Source organism: Athene cunicularia (genome assembly GCF_003259725.1).
Source record: "Athene cunicularia isolate RWA chromosome 5 unlocalized genomic scaffold, athCun1 chr5_part1, whole genome shotgun sequence".
NCBI classification, from domain to species: Eukaryota; Metazoa; Chordata; class Aves; order Strigiformes; family Strigidae; genus Athene; species Athene cunicularia.
The window spans coordinates 35874921-35889092 of NW_020799101.1; the positions used below are offsets into that span (position 1 = coordinate 35874921).

General features: G+C 39.3%; 1 protein-coding gene across 15 annotated transcripts in view; it reads left to right on the top strand.

Moving 5' to 3' along the window:
- Positions 1-14172, top strand: part of GPHN (gephyrin) — a 220963-nt gene that overhangs the window by 35215 nt on the left and 171576 nt on the right. For all 15 annotated transcript variants that reach the window (XR_003398497.1, XM_026849618.1, XM_026849622.1 and 12 more), the window contains one exon: positions 13511-13568. Coding sequence is in view for 13 of the 15 variants with exons in the window: in XM_026849618.1 (XP_026705419.1) it covers positions 13511-13568 (58 nt within the window). In the remaining 2 variants the exon portion in view is untranslated. The remainder of the gene's footprint in view (positions 1-13510; positions 13569-14172) is intronic.

The window sequence follows — 14172 nt, forward strand, 5'->3', positions numbered from 1 at the left end:
AGTCTATGGGACCAGACGGGATACACCTGAGGGTGCTGAAGGAGCTGGCTGGGGTGCTCACCAAGCCACTTTCCATCATTTACCAGCAGTCCTGGCTGACCGGGGAGGTCCCAACTGATTGGAAATTGTCCAATGTGACACCCATCTATAAGAAAGGTTGGAAGGATGATCTGGGAAATTGCAGACCTGTCAGCTTGACTTCGGTGCCCAGGAAGCTGATGGAGCAGCTCATCCTGAGTGCCATCACACAACACGTGTGGGACAACCAGATGCTGAGGCCCAGTCAGCATGGGTTTATGAAAGGCAGGTCCTGCCTGACAAACCTGATCTTCCACTATGACAGGGCAACCTGCTTATTGGATGAGGGAAAAGCTGTGGATGTAATTTACCTTGACTTTAGCAAGGCTTTTGACACCGTTTCCCATAGCATTCTCCTGGCAAAAATGACTGCTCGAGGTTTGGACAATCACGCACTTTGCTGGGTAAAAAACTGCCTGGATGGCCGGGCCCAAAGAGTTGTGATGAATGGAGTTAAATCCAGTTGGCAGCCGGTCACAAGTGGTGTCCCCCAGAGCTCAGTGTTGGGGCCACTCCTGTTTAACATCTTTATTGATGATCTAGACGAGGGGATCGAGAGCACCCTCAGTCAGTTTGCAGATGACACCCAGTTGGGTGGGAGTGTTGATCTGCTCGAGGGTAGGGAGGCTCTGCAGAGAGACCTGGACAGGCTGGAGCCATGGGCTGAGGCCAACTGTAGGAGTTTCAATAAGGCCAAATGCCGGGGGCTGCTCTTGGGCCACAACAACCCCCAGCAGCGCTACAGGCTTGGGGAGGAGTGGCTGGAGAGCTGCCAGTCAGAGAGGGACCTGGGGGTGCTGATTGACAGCCAGCTGAACAGGAGCCAGCAGTGTGCCCAGGTGGGCAAGAAGGCCAATGGCATCCTGGCTTGTGTCAGCAATAGCGTGGCCAGCAGGGACAGGGAAGGGATCTGACCCCTGTACTCGGCACTGGAGAGACCGCCCCTCGATTCCTGTGTTCAGTTTTGGGCCCCTCACTACAAAAAGGACATTGAATGACTTGAGCGTGTCCAGAGAAGGGCAACGGAGCTGGTGCAGGGTCTGGAGCACAGGTCATACGGGGAGCGGCTGAGGGAACTGGGGGGGTTTAGTCTGGAGGAGGCTGAGGGGAGACCCCATCGCCCTCTACAGCTCCCTGAAAGGAGGGTGCAGAGAGCTGGGGATGAGTCTCTTGAACCAAGTAACAAGCGATAGGACAAGAGGGAATGGCCTCAAGTTGCACCAGGGAATGTTTATATTGGATATTAGGAAGCATTTCTTTCCAGAATGGGTTGTTAGGCATTGGAATGAGCTGCCCATGGAGGTGGTTGAGTCCCCATCCCTGGAGGTGTTTAAGAGTCGGGTTTCTTTAGAGCTTAAGGATATGCTGTAGGTGGGAACTGTGCTAGGGGAACGGTTTGACTAGATGATCTCCAGGGTCCTTTCCAACCTAGATGATTCTGTGATTGGCTATTTCAGATGCCTAGAAACACATCTAAGTTATCTGTGGTATTTGCCAATAAGATTGCAGGTTGAGCATTTTTCAAGGCTATTTTCCAGATACATGAAATTGATTGTTAGCCAAAAACAGGAGACCGACATGATCATGCTGGTAAACAGGAAGTCTCTACTGCTTTTAACATTTTTTTAAAAACCTGTGTGGAGTTACCTCTGAAAACACTGTTACGTGACAGAGACTTCTAGACTAAATGTGTGCTTTGGAAGATATACCCTTCTGTCACATATGCTATTTTTATCTAGGCAAATTGACCAGGGCTCGCTAACATGGAATATACATGACAGCACTTTCTAAAGTTACTTATTTTACAGAAATGTAATCTCCAGGGTTCACCTTACCTATTTTCACTCCTACTCACCTGTGCTGGAGCAGCAACTGAGGAAGAGATCAAATCCTCATCTGTGTTCTTCAGCTTGGAGATAGCTGGAGGCATGTTGAAGTTATTGGAGATGTTATGATCACTGTCACCCAAAGGAATATGATAGTAACTACTGCGTATATGTGTTCAGTAACCTTGTGCAGTCATATCTAAAAAGTAAAAATTTTCAGTTGATGAGAGGTGGGTTACTCTTCTTTCTCAATGTCCTACTTGCAGGGGAAGCAGTAATAATAAGAAGAGAAGGGCTTTGGCAAAATGGAACCAGAGTGGATTGTTCTATGTATTATTTTTACTTTTAAGAGAACATCATACAATTTAGATGGCAGGAGAACATAGCTGATAATGACTTAAAAGATGACTTAAAGCTGTAAGGAGAAGTTAATAGTTACATTTTCCCAATGGATTATATTTGTGCAAGCTATTTAGAAAGTAGAAGTAGTAGTTGTTTTTTAGGATCTGATGAAACAAAATGCACAAATCCACATTTAATCGAAGACATCTTAAGTTGTCTAAAATCCACATGTGCCCTGCCTACCATGTTTCTGAATATTGAAGGAGTTGGGTCATAATGAGTTGTGACATGAATAGCAGAGACAATACCTCAGTAGTTTTTTAATTCATCTAGAAACATTTTGTTGACATTTAAATGATCAGATGCAAATAAAAAAGGGAATGACAACTACAAAAACCAAAAATAGAGTGCTGAAAAACTCTTATATCCAATAATATACAAAATACAAAGAAATGTTTTTCAATAACAAATTTGAATCTTACAGAAGTATTTTAGAAGCAGCTGTGAAGTACGGATGGTGGCTTCAAAAATAACTGTAAATTATCTGTAATGGAGATAACTATGAGACATATAATAAAATCCCACTTTCAGCATTGTCAGTAATGCTACTTGTCTACAGAAAGCTCCTCCTAGGTATGAAAAGGGATGGATCAATATGGTGTTTTATTCATATGACTCCATTCTGTGGCTGAACAGATTTTTTAATTTTTTTTTTCCTTTCACATTCTCCAACACATAGCATACACTAAAAACCACGGTTTAGTTCTCCCATTTAGGCCACACATGACAATATATGTATATATATGCAAATACACTAATGTATTAGGGAGAAAGAAAAAACAACTAATTCTGCCTCTGAATTTAACTGTCCAGAGAAATACAGACATAACAAGACTACCATTAATCGTATACTGGATTGTATTCATACTTTATATCTCTCTGGAATATGGTGGGGAGAAATGAGAGATTAGAGCTTTGGAAAGATGGAGTATTGTGTGAACTAATGTGGTAGCCCTTCCGGATGCTGCTTGTCTCTGAGACTCCTCTATCATTTCAGAATTGTAAGATTTTTTTTAAAAAAAACCAATTTATTTGAAAGTTCTGACAGTCTTCCATAAGCCCTGTGATTTAAATTGTAAAGAACGAGTTTGATCTAAAATCTGAAATGATCAGACTATTTCCACATATTCTCCACATTTTATTCTTCCTGAGCGTGAGTCATTATGCTCTCACCTTCTAGTCCTTAGTGGTATTTTCTGGAATGAAGAGATTTTTCTGGATGCCTTTTTGCCTGATCATAGAAACTACTGTGACTGCTCTTTTCAACCTGTGGTCTGCAATTTATTCCAGTTTATTCTACAACATCAGGAATCCCTGTGTTTCCATTAGTTTATTTTCTGGTTTTACATATTTCAACCAAACCTTCTCTCTTTAAAAAATATTTATTAGCCTTGGCATAAGCATGCACATGGACTTTTTTATGTCTAAGCGTGCTTCACGAGCATGTGCTCATGCCTGAGCATCCAAGAAACAAAAGGGAAAATACACACTAAAGCAATTGGGGAGAAAATTATGGTATTGTAGTGCAGTGTGAGAAGCATATACATGGTAAAAACTGAAGGGTTCATGGTGAAAGGCTATGTTTTTTAAATCCTTATTTTTTTAATACTAAAAGTCTGTGGGGGAGGTAGCCCATGTTAATTTTTAAGAAAATAAGCTTTACTGTTTCTGCTAGTTGTGGGTCAACTTATTCTCCTAGGAGGAATCTTCTTTTTCTTAACATTTGATTCAGATGGTTTCTCTTTTACATTTGGTTAGAAGCAAATAGAGCTCAACTGAAATGATAAGTGTCAGGAAAATTAGTTTTATCCGCCTGTATAGGTTTCCACAAGCTGTTATGGTAATTTACCAGTGAAATCTTTCATTTCCTGGCATATCATTGCAATCCTTATCATATTGCCTAAATCCTTTCATTTGCAGTGCCTTCCACCATAGGCAAAAGGTCACTTGCAGCCAGCCAAAAATTTTGCTTTCAGTTGAGGAAGGTGAGGATTTTGAGACAGGCAATTGCTAGCAATATATATGCAAATGCTCTGTATCTCTCCTAGGTATGTACTTGCTGGAAAAAATGCAAATACATACTTTATCCTACCACAGTATTTCCTATAGGACAAACTAAGGTCAGCAATTATTATTGTCTTGGCCCTTACTATAAATATTTCTCTTCATACAGTGTTTGAAAGTCCTCAGTCTACCAACTAAAACCCAACATGGATATTATATATATATTTCTTTATCCAAATGGTGAGAATTTGACTGTTTTCATGATAATGATTTTTGTCTGCTTCTGCATATTTTTTCCTCTCAGGAAATTTCAAATCTTGCTCATGTTGTTTAATGAGCTGGCTGGTTCAAGCACATGATGCCCCGGTGGAAACTTTTGAAGACACGGAACACATTTTTGTTAAATCTAGCTGACATTTGTGTTTGCTTGATTTAATGTATGATTCCCATAGTTAGATTATCAATCAGATGGAGCATAGTACTATCATTTGTCTATGCTATAGATGCATGCATCCTGCATAGAAGTGGACTTTTTGCTGTTGGTCCACGTGGAAAGACTGTTTTCAGATTCTGCTGGCATTTGGGAAGAATTTAGAAGTCAGTTTTAATTAGAACTAAAATGTTATATCTGTAATGAAAATTCTGAGTGCAGAATTAGTCTTTGGTATTTTTTTCTCAGCCCATTTCAGATGCAGCACCTCTCTCTTTTGTTATAATCTGGTAGAACCAGTCTGTTACAATCCATGAAATATTTGGTGCAGTGCTCTGCATGCTACACTGTCTGACACAGTTAAATGCCAAAGTCCTAAACAAAATTGTGAAGTTATAAATATCCATATTGTCCATATTTCATTTCATTCTATTCAAATATCTTAAAATGTTTGCTGTCTCCATACTTCATACCCTTGCTGTGAAACATACAAGTATTAATGATAGGACTTTTGAACAATTATTAATGAATTTGTTTAGTGAAAAGCAAAACTGAAATAGCTTTTGCTTCTCATGGAAGTTCAGCATTTCTACTTTTGCCCAGAAGGTACCTCTCTTCATGCTGAGAGTAAAAAAATAGTAACATTGCACCACAGAAAAATCCATGTATTTTAAGTGTTGTCTTTATCCATTTTGTTTCTTTTGGGGGCCAGTGCCTGCAAGCCCAAAATTTATTGGGGATGTTGCCTTCCCTGCTCCCTTTCTGTGTCTTTATTACATAGTAAGTAAACTGATAAACATTTTCAAGAGGAGGCAGTCTGTAGGTATGTCTTTTGTCTGGCAGTGTTAATACCCCAGACTGTCATGTATAGATGTGCCCTGTGCCCTGAGTTAAAGATATCCCCTATAAAACCACACTAAGCTCTGACTGATGTGGGTTTTGATAACTGTATAGAGGTGCCTTTAAGTTCATATACTTTATGTCATAATAGTTCCAATTTTCCCCAGAAGAATTAAATAAATCATCCTGGTAAAAGGGGAAAGTGGTTCATGGTCATGTGATTACCAAATGATGTACATATGACCTTATTCCTAGTTTCTGATGTCTGTTGAGAACAAAGATCCTTGTTGCCTTCTTTTCCAATAACAGATTGTTGAGATAACAGTAATTTCCTACTGAAGGTGCCTGAAAAATTTGCCTCTTCTAATTTATTCTTGCTTTTTGTATAATAAAGTTAAAAACCAAAAAACTTTGAAGAGTGAAAAAAAAAAATCTTTTTTTTCCTCTTTAAAAATAAAGTTTTTATGTAGTTTGGTTTTTCTGTTTAGAAAAAAGAGGCAGAAAGCAGTGAAAACTGTGTTGTTATACTTTGTTACTCTTAAGACAATAGTAAGGTAGGGAATAAAAAAATTTAAAACACTGGGTTAATTTTATCCCCCCTCATTTTTTGTGTGTGCAATAAATCTTTGGGACATGGTGAGGCAGAGGGAAAATCCTGTAATTTTGACGTCATCATCTGAGAGCTGTTGTTCATGATAGACATGAACTGACAGAGGGCATTCTGCAACCATTTAATTTCTGTGAGGTTTTTGAATACAATAGCATGTTGAAGTTAGCCTAAGATTAGGGGTGGGTGAGTAAGTTTTCAAGGATCTAATTATTGAATCCATTAAAAACCAAAAAGAAGCAAAACAAAAAACGTGGGCTGGATCTTCATCATGTAACTCTACACTTTAGAGTAAGTAAAACTGTCCTCACGAAGCACTTTGCAGGCTGTTTTGCACAATTCCTTGTTGGCATGCTGCCAGGGGTAGGAGCTGCAGCCCAGCTTGCTCTGGTTGCCAGTGTGCTGTCGTGTAGGAAGTGAGCCCAAAATAGCATGCCTTCTTACTACCTCCCTTCAGGGTGCTTTAACAGGTTCTTAAAGGTCAGTAGAAACTAGTATCAATTAAAGGAGCTTTGTGTCTGCTTTTAACGTACAGCCCTACAGGTAGTGGAGAACAAAGTTGCTTGGAAATGCAATTCTGGCACCTCTTTCCCTGGTATTCTCGGTGAAGTTTTGGCTGTATGTGAGGATCCAAGGGAAGAAGATTTGGTGATGTCTCATGGGTCAACATAAAGCTAGCCTAGTTGAATAGACCAAAAATGTTATCTTGGTCAGTTTGCTCTGACAGGAGTAGTATCCTAACATGTATTCATTCAGCAGCCTGTGATAAAATGAACATGGCCTTAGAATTAGAAAGAGCCAGTCTGGCTCCCAGTCATTTGATCTGCTCACAAGCACAGTCTCTCTCAATTGTATATTCTGCTTGGTTTATAAATCAGTCAAAAGGTAAAATATTCTGACGATGACTAACAAATATATTTATGAGATGAGTCTGGGAAAAAAAAAAACAAACTTGAGCAGAGGATGTTGAGTTTTGCTTTCATTTAAAGATGAAGCAGAGTTTCATTGGGAGGTTTAGTGACAACTTGATATCATTTAGACAGTGATCTATCTGAAGAAAGATTAATGTTAATTAAAGTGGCATTGGAGAACTTCAGCAGATGACAGCAGCCAAGCTGGCTACAGGCTATTTTTAGAAAATTGACTTCATTGCATACAGTATGACTCATTTATTAAGTTAACAGATCAATCAATAGCTCGGCTATGGCAGTTACTGAATGTGGAACTATATAAAGACTGTGTTTCATGTCTTTGGTCAGATTTCAAATTATAAAAGCCAACCAGTATTGATTCAGTCCAGGTGCACAAGTGCCTTGCACATGATGCCATGATAATCCAGTGAGTCCATTGGCACATATATATATATATATACAGGGGCACAGGGGAAAACCAGTCGGAAGTCCAACTTGCAACTATATGGGAAATAACACTGTGATAAGTTTAACCTTATATCCAGAATAAATGTTTTAAAAATGAGAAATTCAGTTTCTGTTTTAGAGTATTGAAACATACAGCAAACAGGTAATAAAATAATTTATTAAAATAATGGATTGCTTATTGTTATAATAGAGTTGTAATTTATTTCTCTTAAGTTTTGTCTTTTCAAGTTCTCTTCCCATTTGGGCTGTGGTTCATTGTTTCTTGCCTCCATTTGAGCACATTTCTTCATGGTTTTTAACTTTCTTTAACTTGGATTACGTTCAAGTTTTCCCTCTTCAGTGATATTCTGCTTTAATTTGTGAAATAGTAAAGCTTCCATCTGTTCCAATACAACTGTATTGGCCTCACTTCAGTTTATTTCCTGTATTTTGCTAATTTCTTATGTTGCTATAGAAACCTTGTTTTCCACATTCTTCTGAATCCTTTTTGTGAATTTCCTGCGAACCCAGTGTATGCATTATATGTCAACCTGAGGTTCACTTTTTTCCTAAAATAGTTTCCCTAAGAAAGACACAGAGTTTCTATTCTTTTGCAAATTCCTGTGCAAATAGGCATATAAGATTTATTATTTCCTAAGAATTTTTATGGAATTTCTACCCTGTCTTTTCTGATTCTCTCCTCAAAATAAGGCATGGTTCTTCATTTTTATTGTGTCAGCTCCAATTCCTGCACCTAGGAATAATTTCACTTCTCTTGTGAAAAGGGATTAGAGAACTGGGGTGTCTGTATTACATGCAGGGTATGATACACATTTGATGAGACTCGTGTCTATGAAAATTTAAATAGATATCATCTGACCTTTCAGAGATTATCTGTTACATATACATATGAAAAATTAAAGTAGTTAAAATAATTTTACTATTAAATAGTGTGGCTCACTATAGTGTGAAAATACTACTGTTCAGGAGAGAGGGACTTTGCCTATTAGGTCTCTGTAGATGAAGCTTGTGACTTGTCTTTTCAGCTTACTGGAAGCAGCTGGCTGAATATTTAGCTTTGCTCTTGGTTGCGTATTTGTTCCGAGAGAAAATTACATTTATATTATAGGATGCTGGATGTTGTGTTGTTCAAGTGGAGAAAAATATAATGAAATTTATAATAAAACTAAAATCTGTGAAAGATTAAGAGTGAATCTGCACAAAAATTGGGTCCCCAGTGAACTGAATCCCGGCCCTTCTAACATGTTCTTTGCTGCATTATGTTCTAGTGTACAAAGCCCATAGTAGTTAATGTGTACTCATGCTAGCTGGCCTTTGCTTTTCTGATTGCAGTGTAATTGCTTCTTGAAACACTGTGATCAAAAAAGCTAGCATAAAATACTCTACCCGCAGAGAGATGTTGCTCCCAAGAAAATGAAAAAAATGTATGCCGTGTGCAAGTCCTCTGTCACAGACTGTATCATCCTGTAGCTGAAATCTCCTGTGTGTAATCATCTGGTCTCTGTTCTTTCAGGTGTCAGTGACCAAATCAAGGATTTGCAAAATAACAAGCAAACTTACAGACAGGTCGCAATTGATAGTGACACTTAAATGTAATTCAGAGAAATACTCCAAATACAAAGTTTTCCTTAAGTTGGACTTACCAATTAATGCATTGATAATCAGTTTGCCTTGATTTTGCTGTTCTGTCTTACAATTTATCACAGTGTTTTTGTTTTTCCCAGTAACTTTTGTGTGTGCATCACATCGTGTAGTGACTTACCTGACTGTGGGAGATTTGTAGTAACAATTTAGTAACACCAAACTAAGCGCTTTCAAATTTATTTTCAGACTATTTACCATGAGTTTGGAATTAACTGGGATTTATGACTTCTGAGTAAAGAGTATGCAGAATGTTTCACAACTGATTCTGCCTCTTAACGTTTGTTTGGCACGTGAATTGTATACCATAATATTTTGTGCATGACATGGAAGCTAATCAAGCATTTTGCCAGAAGAAAAGCAGACTGTTTTAAAATTTTTATGTATATGTTTTTGTTCACTACTCACAGACCGCCAAATAGGCAGCTGAAATCCTTTTTTCTCATAGATACGTTATTATATACTAAAATAAAAAATTCTTTTCCTCACATATATCATACTTATGACCAGTAGAAGAGTTCAGGCTGTGTTAATTGGATCCTCCCAGTGCGTGTGATGCCTTTAAACTTGTTTGAAACTCACAACCAAGCTTTATAAACAAAGTCAAATGTCTTTATTATTATATCCTCTGTAGTACCAGATTTAACTGGCAATCTGCTGTGGTGGATCTCTCTTCCAGGAGTTATAAGATGGAGTGAAATTTAATGTTTTGAAATTAGGAAAGTATAAATTTCCTTAAAAATGTCATTTCAGCTCTGAGGCATTTATAGAATTGTATATTTATGTGTCTCTGGTTCTCCTTCTATTTCAAATTTGTTATTATTTATGTATGTAGTCTGGATTTTCAAGCTAAAGATGTCAGTGTAGGATTGAAAAAGTATTAAGATGTGTATGGTAAGCTGAAGCTGTAGGTGAGAGACTGTTTATTTAAACAATAACATAACTTTTAATGTATCTTTCTCTTTCAAAAATGTGGAATTGTGGTACCTGACATTTTACTTTAAAATGTGCTACCATTTGGATTGCAACTGGGCAAATTCACAGTATGTTAAACTCTTGACACAATACTTTGCAGAAGTATTTGCAGAAAATTATGCTACTTAATGCTTTAAGCAAGACAGATTAGTTTATTGAGTCAATTATTCTGATTTTTATTTTTTCCCTGAGGTATCTCAAGAAAATCCTTGACAGTTGTGCCGAGGGTGGCCAATAAAAAAATCTGCCAGGTGGAATTCCCTGCTGGTGCATGCTGGTAGCAGAGGCTCTGTCTCCAACTTATGCTAGAGGATAGAAAGTCAAGTTATTTTTTGGGTACTTCAGAGTGCTGACAGGAATGAATCTGAAAGAACTAAATAAAAATTGTTTTCTTACAGAGCTCATTCTAGTAGCAATAGGACTGATCTGAGCCATTCCTTGTCATGGTATGATGAAGCAATCCTTCGTCATGATGTTAAAATCAATGTCTTGTAGCTATCCCTGGAAACACCATTTGAACAAAGGTCAGGTATAGTGAAGAATGGTAAACAGTAAATGGCATGGAATAAGGGGTGGAGAATGTGCTGGTTTTGGCTGGGATAGAGTTAACCATTTGTGTACTTAAAGGGGACTACAGGAAAGATGGGGAGGGACTCTTGATCTGGGAGTATAGTGATAGGATGAGGGGTAACAATTTTAAAATGAAAGAGGGTAGATTTAGATTAGATATTAGGAAGAAGTTATTCCCTGTGAGGGTGGTGAGGCCCTGGCACAGGTTGCCCAGAGCAGCTGTGGCTGCCCCCTCCCTGGCAGTGCTCAAGGCCAGGCTGGACGGGGCTGTGAGCAACCTGGGCTAGGGGAAGGTGTCCCTGCCCATGGCAGGGGGGTGGAACTAGGTGATCTTTAAGGTCCCTTCCAACCCGAACCAGTCTGTGAGTCTGAGATTAAAAGCTTATGTCTGTAGTTTCGCTGACAAAAAAAAAGTTTCAGTTCTCTCCAACTTTCAACTCCATTGATGATTAGCAGCAATGAAAGTTGCAGAGGAAATAAGAGAGAGCAGTTGCTACACTCTAATTGTTCAAGATGAGAATGCAGTAATGTCTGGACCCTGTCTCTACCTCAGAAATCATAGTTGATGTTACTTGGAGCAGTGGTAGACTTCAGATTTGACTGTTCCTATGCAGACTTCATTTTCTGTCTAAAGCCTTCAAAACATTCATTTATGAGAGTGATTTTCTTGAAGAAATATGGAAAGGCAGGACTTGTGGAGAAAATCTTAAAGTATTTTCTGTGTATTTTCTTCCCTTTTTAGCCTGAGTAAACAATATGTGCAGTAATTTCAAGACTGACTGTAAGGAAATACATCTGTGTGGAAATGCTGACAACTGGAAGGAAAAAATCAATAATAGGGAGATAATCACAGAATAACAGAATCGTCTAGGTTGGAAAAGACCTTGAAGATAATCCAGTCCAACCACTGACCCAGCATTGACAGTTTCCAACTCCACCATATCCCTCAGCGCTGTGTAGACCCGACTCTTAAACACCTCCAGGGATGGGGACTCCACCACCTCCCTGGGCAGCCCATTCCAATGCCTAACAACCTGTTCTGTAAAGAAATGCTTCCAAATATCCAGTCTAAACCTTCCCTGGTGCAAGTTTAGGCCATTCCCTCTTGCCCTATCGCTTGTTACTTGGTTCAAGAGACCCATCCCCAGCTCTCTGCACCCTCCTTTCAGGGAGCTGTAGAGGGCGATGAGGTCTCCCCTCAGCCTCCTCTTCTCCAGACTAAATACCCCCAGTTCCCTCAGCCGCTCCCCGTACGACCTGTGCTCCAGACCCTGCACCAGCTCCGTTGCCCTTCTGTGGACACGCTCGAGTCATTCAATGTCCTTTTTGTAGTGAGGGGCCCAAAACTGAACACAGGAATCGAGGGGCGGCCTCACCAGTGCCGAGTACAGGGGCAAGATCCCTTCCCTGTCCCTGCTGGCCACGCTATTGCTGACACAAGCCAGGATGCCATTGGCCTTCTTGGCCCCCTGGGCACACTGCTGGCTCCTGTTCAGCGGGCTGTCAATCAGCACCCCCAGGTCCCTCTCTGACTGGCAGCTCTCCAGCCACTCCTCCCCAAGCCTGTAGCGCTGCTGGGGGTTGTTGTGGCCCAAGGGCAGCCCCCGGCATTTGGCCTCATTGAAACTCCTCCAGTTGGGCTCAGCCCATGGCTCCAGCCTGTCCAGGTCTCTCTGCAGAGCCTCCCTACCCTCGAGCAGATCAACACTCCCACCCAACTGGGTGTCATCTGCAAACTGACTGAGGGTGCTCTCGATCCCCTCGTCTAGATCATCAGTAACGATGTTAAACAGGAGTGGCCCCAACACCAAGCCCTGGGGGACATCACTTGTGACCAGCTGCCAGCAGGATTTAACTCCATTCACCACAACTCTTTGTGCCCAGCCGTCCAGCCATTTTTTTACCCAGCAAATCGTGTGCCCATCAAAGCATAATATAAATACACATTTGATAGCTATCTACTGCTTTACTATAAATAGTTTCTGAAGTGATTTCCATTTCTGTAGGACCCAGAAAATTACTAGTATTGCTGTGCAGAGCCAGCAGGGAGGTCATTAGTGCAGTTACATTTTTAGGTCTGAGTTGTCACTATCAATGATATTGCTTTATGAAATAAAAGAAGCCATGTCTGCTTGTTGCTGGAGAAAATGTAATATTTACCACCATTTATAGTACATGCTACTCATGCATCTTCAGTATGTGAATGATTCTTTACCATAACTTTTTCAAGATGTAGACAAAATAGCTAAGTTCAGTGTGGAACAAACCCCCTTATTTTGTCTACATCAGTGACAACACATCACCCACTTCTTATTACCAGTCATGAATTCCAGAGACTTTTCAAACACGTAAACCATAGAGTCTTTGTAGTTTGTGAGGTCTGTACATGCATGTCTATTTTAAAAACTTCAGTTTCTAGAATTGCATTAGGACGTATTTAAGACTGTATAGCAGCTTAGTGAAATATGAGCACAAAGAGCATCAGGCTTCAAATATTTAAACTCATTTATAGGACTTAAATAACAAACAAGAAATCTTAGAATATGATGACTGATGGACATTATGATAAAGAATATGATCCTGGTGATGGTAATTCTGCTTGGTTGACCTAATTCTTATCTTTCAGCCTATGAAGGACACCTTGTTTCTAATGTTTATGCTAATCACGTGAAGATTTTTCTTTGAATAAAGAAAGGAAGGGGGATTTTTTTGAACATTTTTCTTCTGATTTCAGAGAATATTTTTCTTCTGATTTCAGGTTGGGTGGGACTATATCTGCATACAAGATAGTGCCAGATGAAATAGAAGAAATTAAGGTACAGTATTACTGCCTTTCAACACTGAATTTCTTTGCTTGGAGAACTACAGTAATGTTACATTAAAAAAAATGTTATTTCTTGCTTTGTAGTGTATTGTATGGGGGGATAGTGCCTAAAGTAAAAGTATTACATCCATATTGAGGCATCTAAAATAGAAATTTTGTAATTTTTACAAGTACAGCTTAAGTTGACTTCAGGAGGGTCTGTTTGATGCCAAAAACTTGTGTAATGCAATGCATTTCTGTTTTGTTACCTTTTGTTACCTGAAGACAGATGCAGGATTACTGTGAGCATTGAGTTATGTTTTTATAACAAAAAACAAATGTAAAGATAGTGTCCTTCTGCTTTTGAGATCAAAAGCACATCCATTTTTTTCACTATTATTTGTCTTAAGAGGGGAATAGCGTGAAGTCATTGGTGCTCAAAATCATTACAAGCTCTTTGATTTTGCAGAGTGTCAACAATAAATACTGAATTTTACCTCCAGTGCAATATGCGTTATAACAAAACTCACTTTAGCCAAGTCCACTCATGGGAAGTACTTAAGCAATTTGTGTCAATTTTGTTCTTCAGTGGAGTAAAAGACGGGTACTGGGCAGGA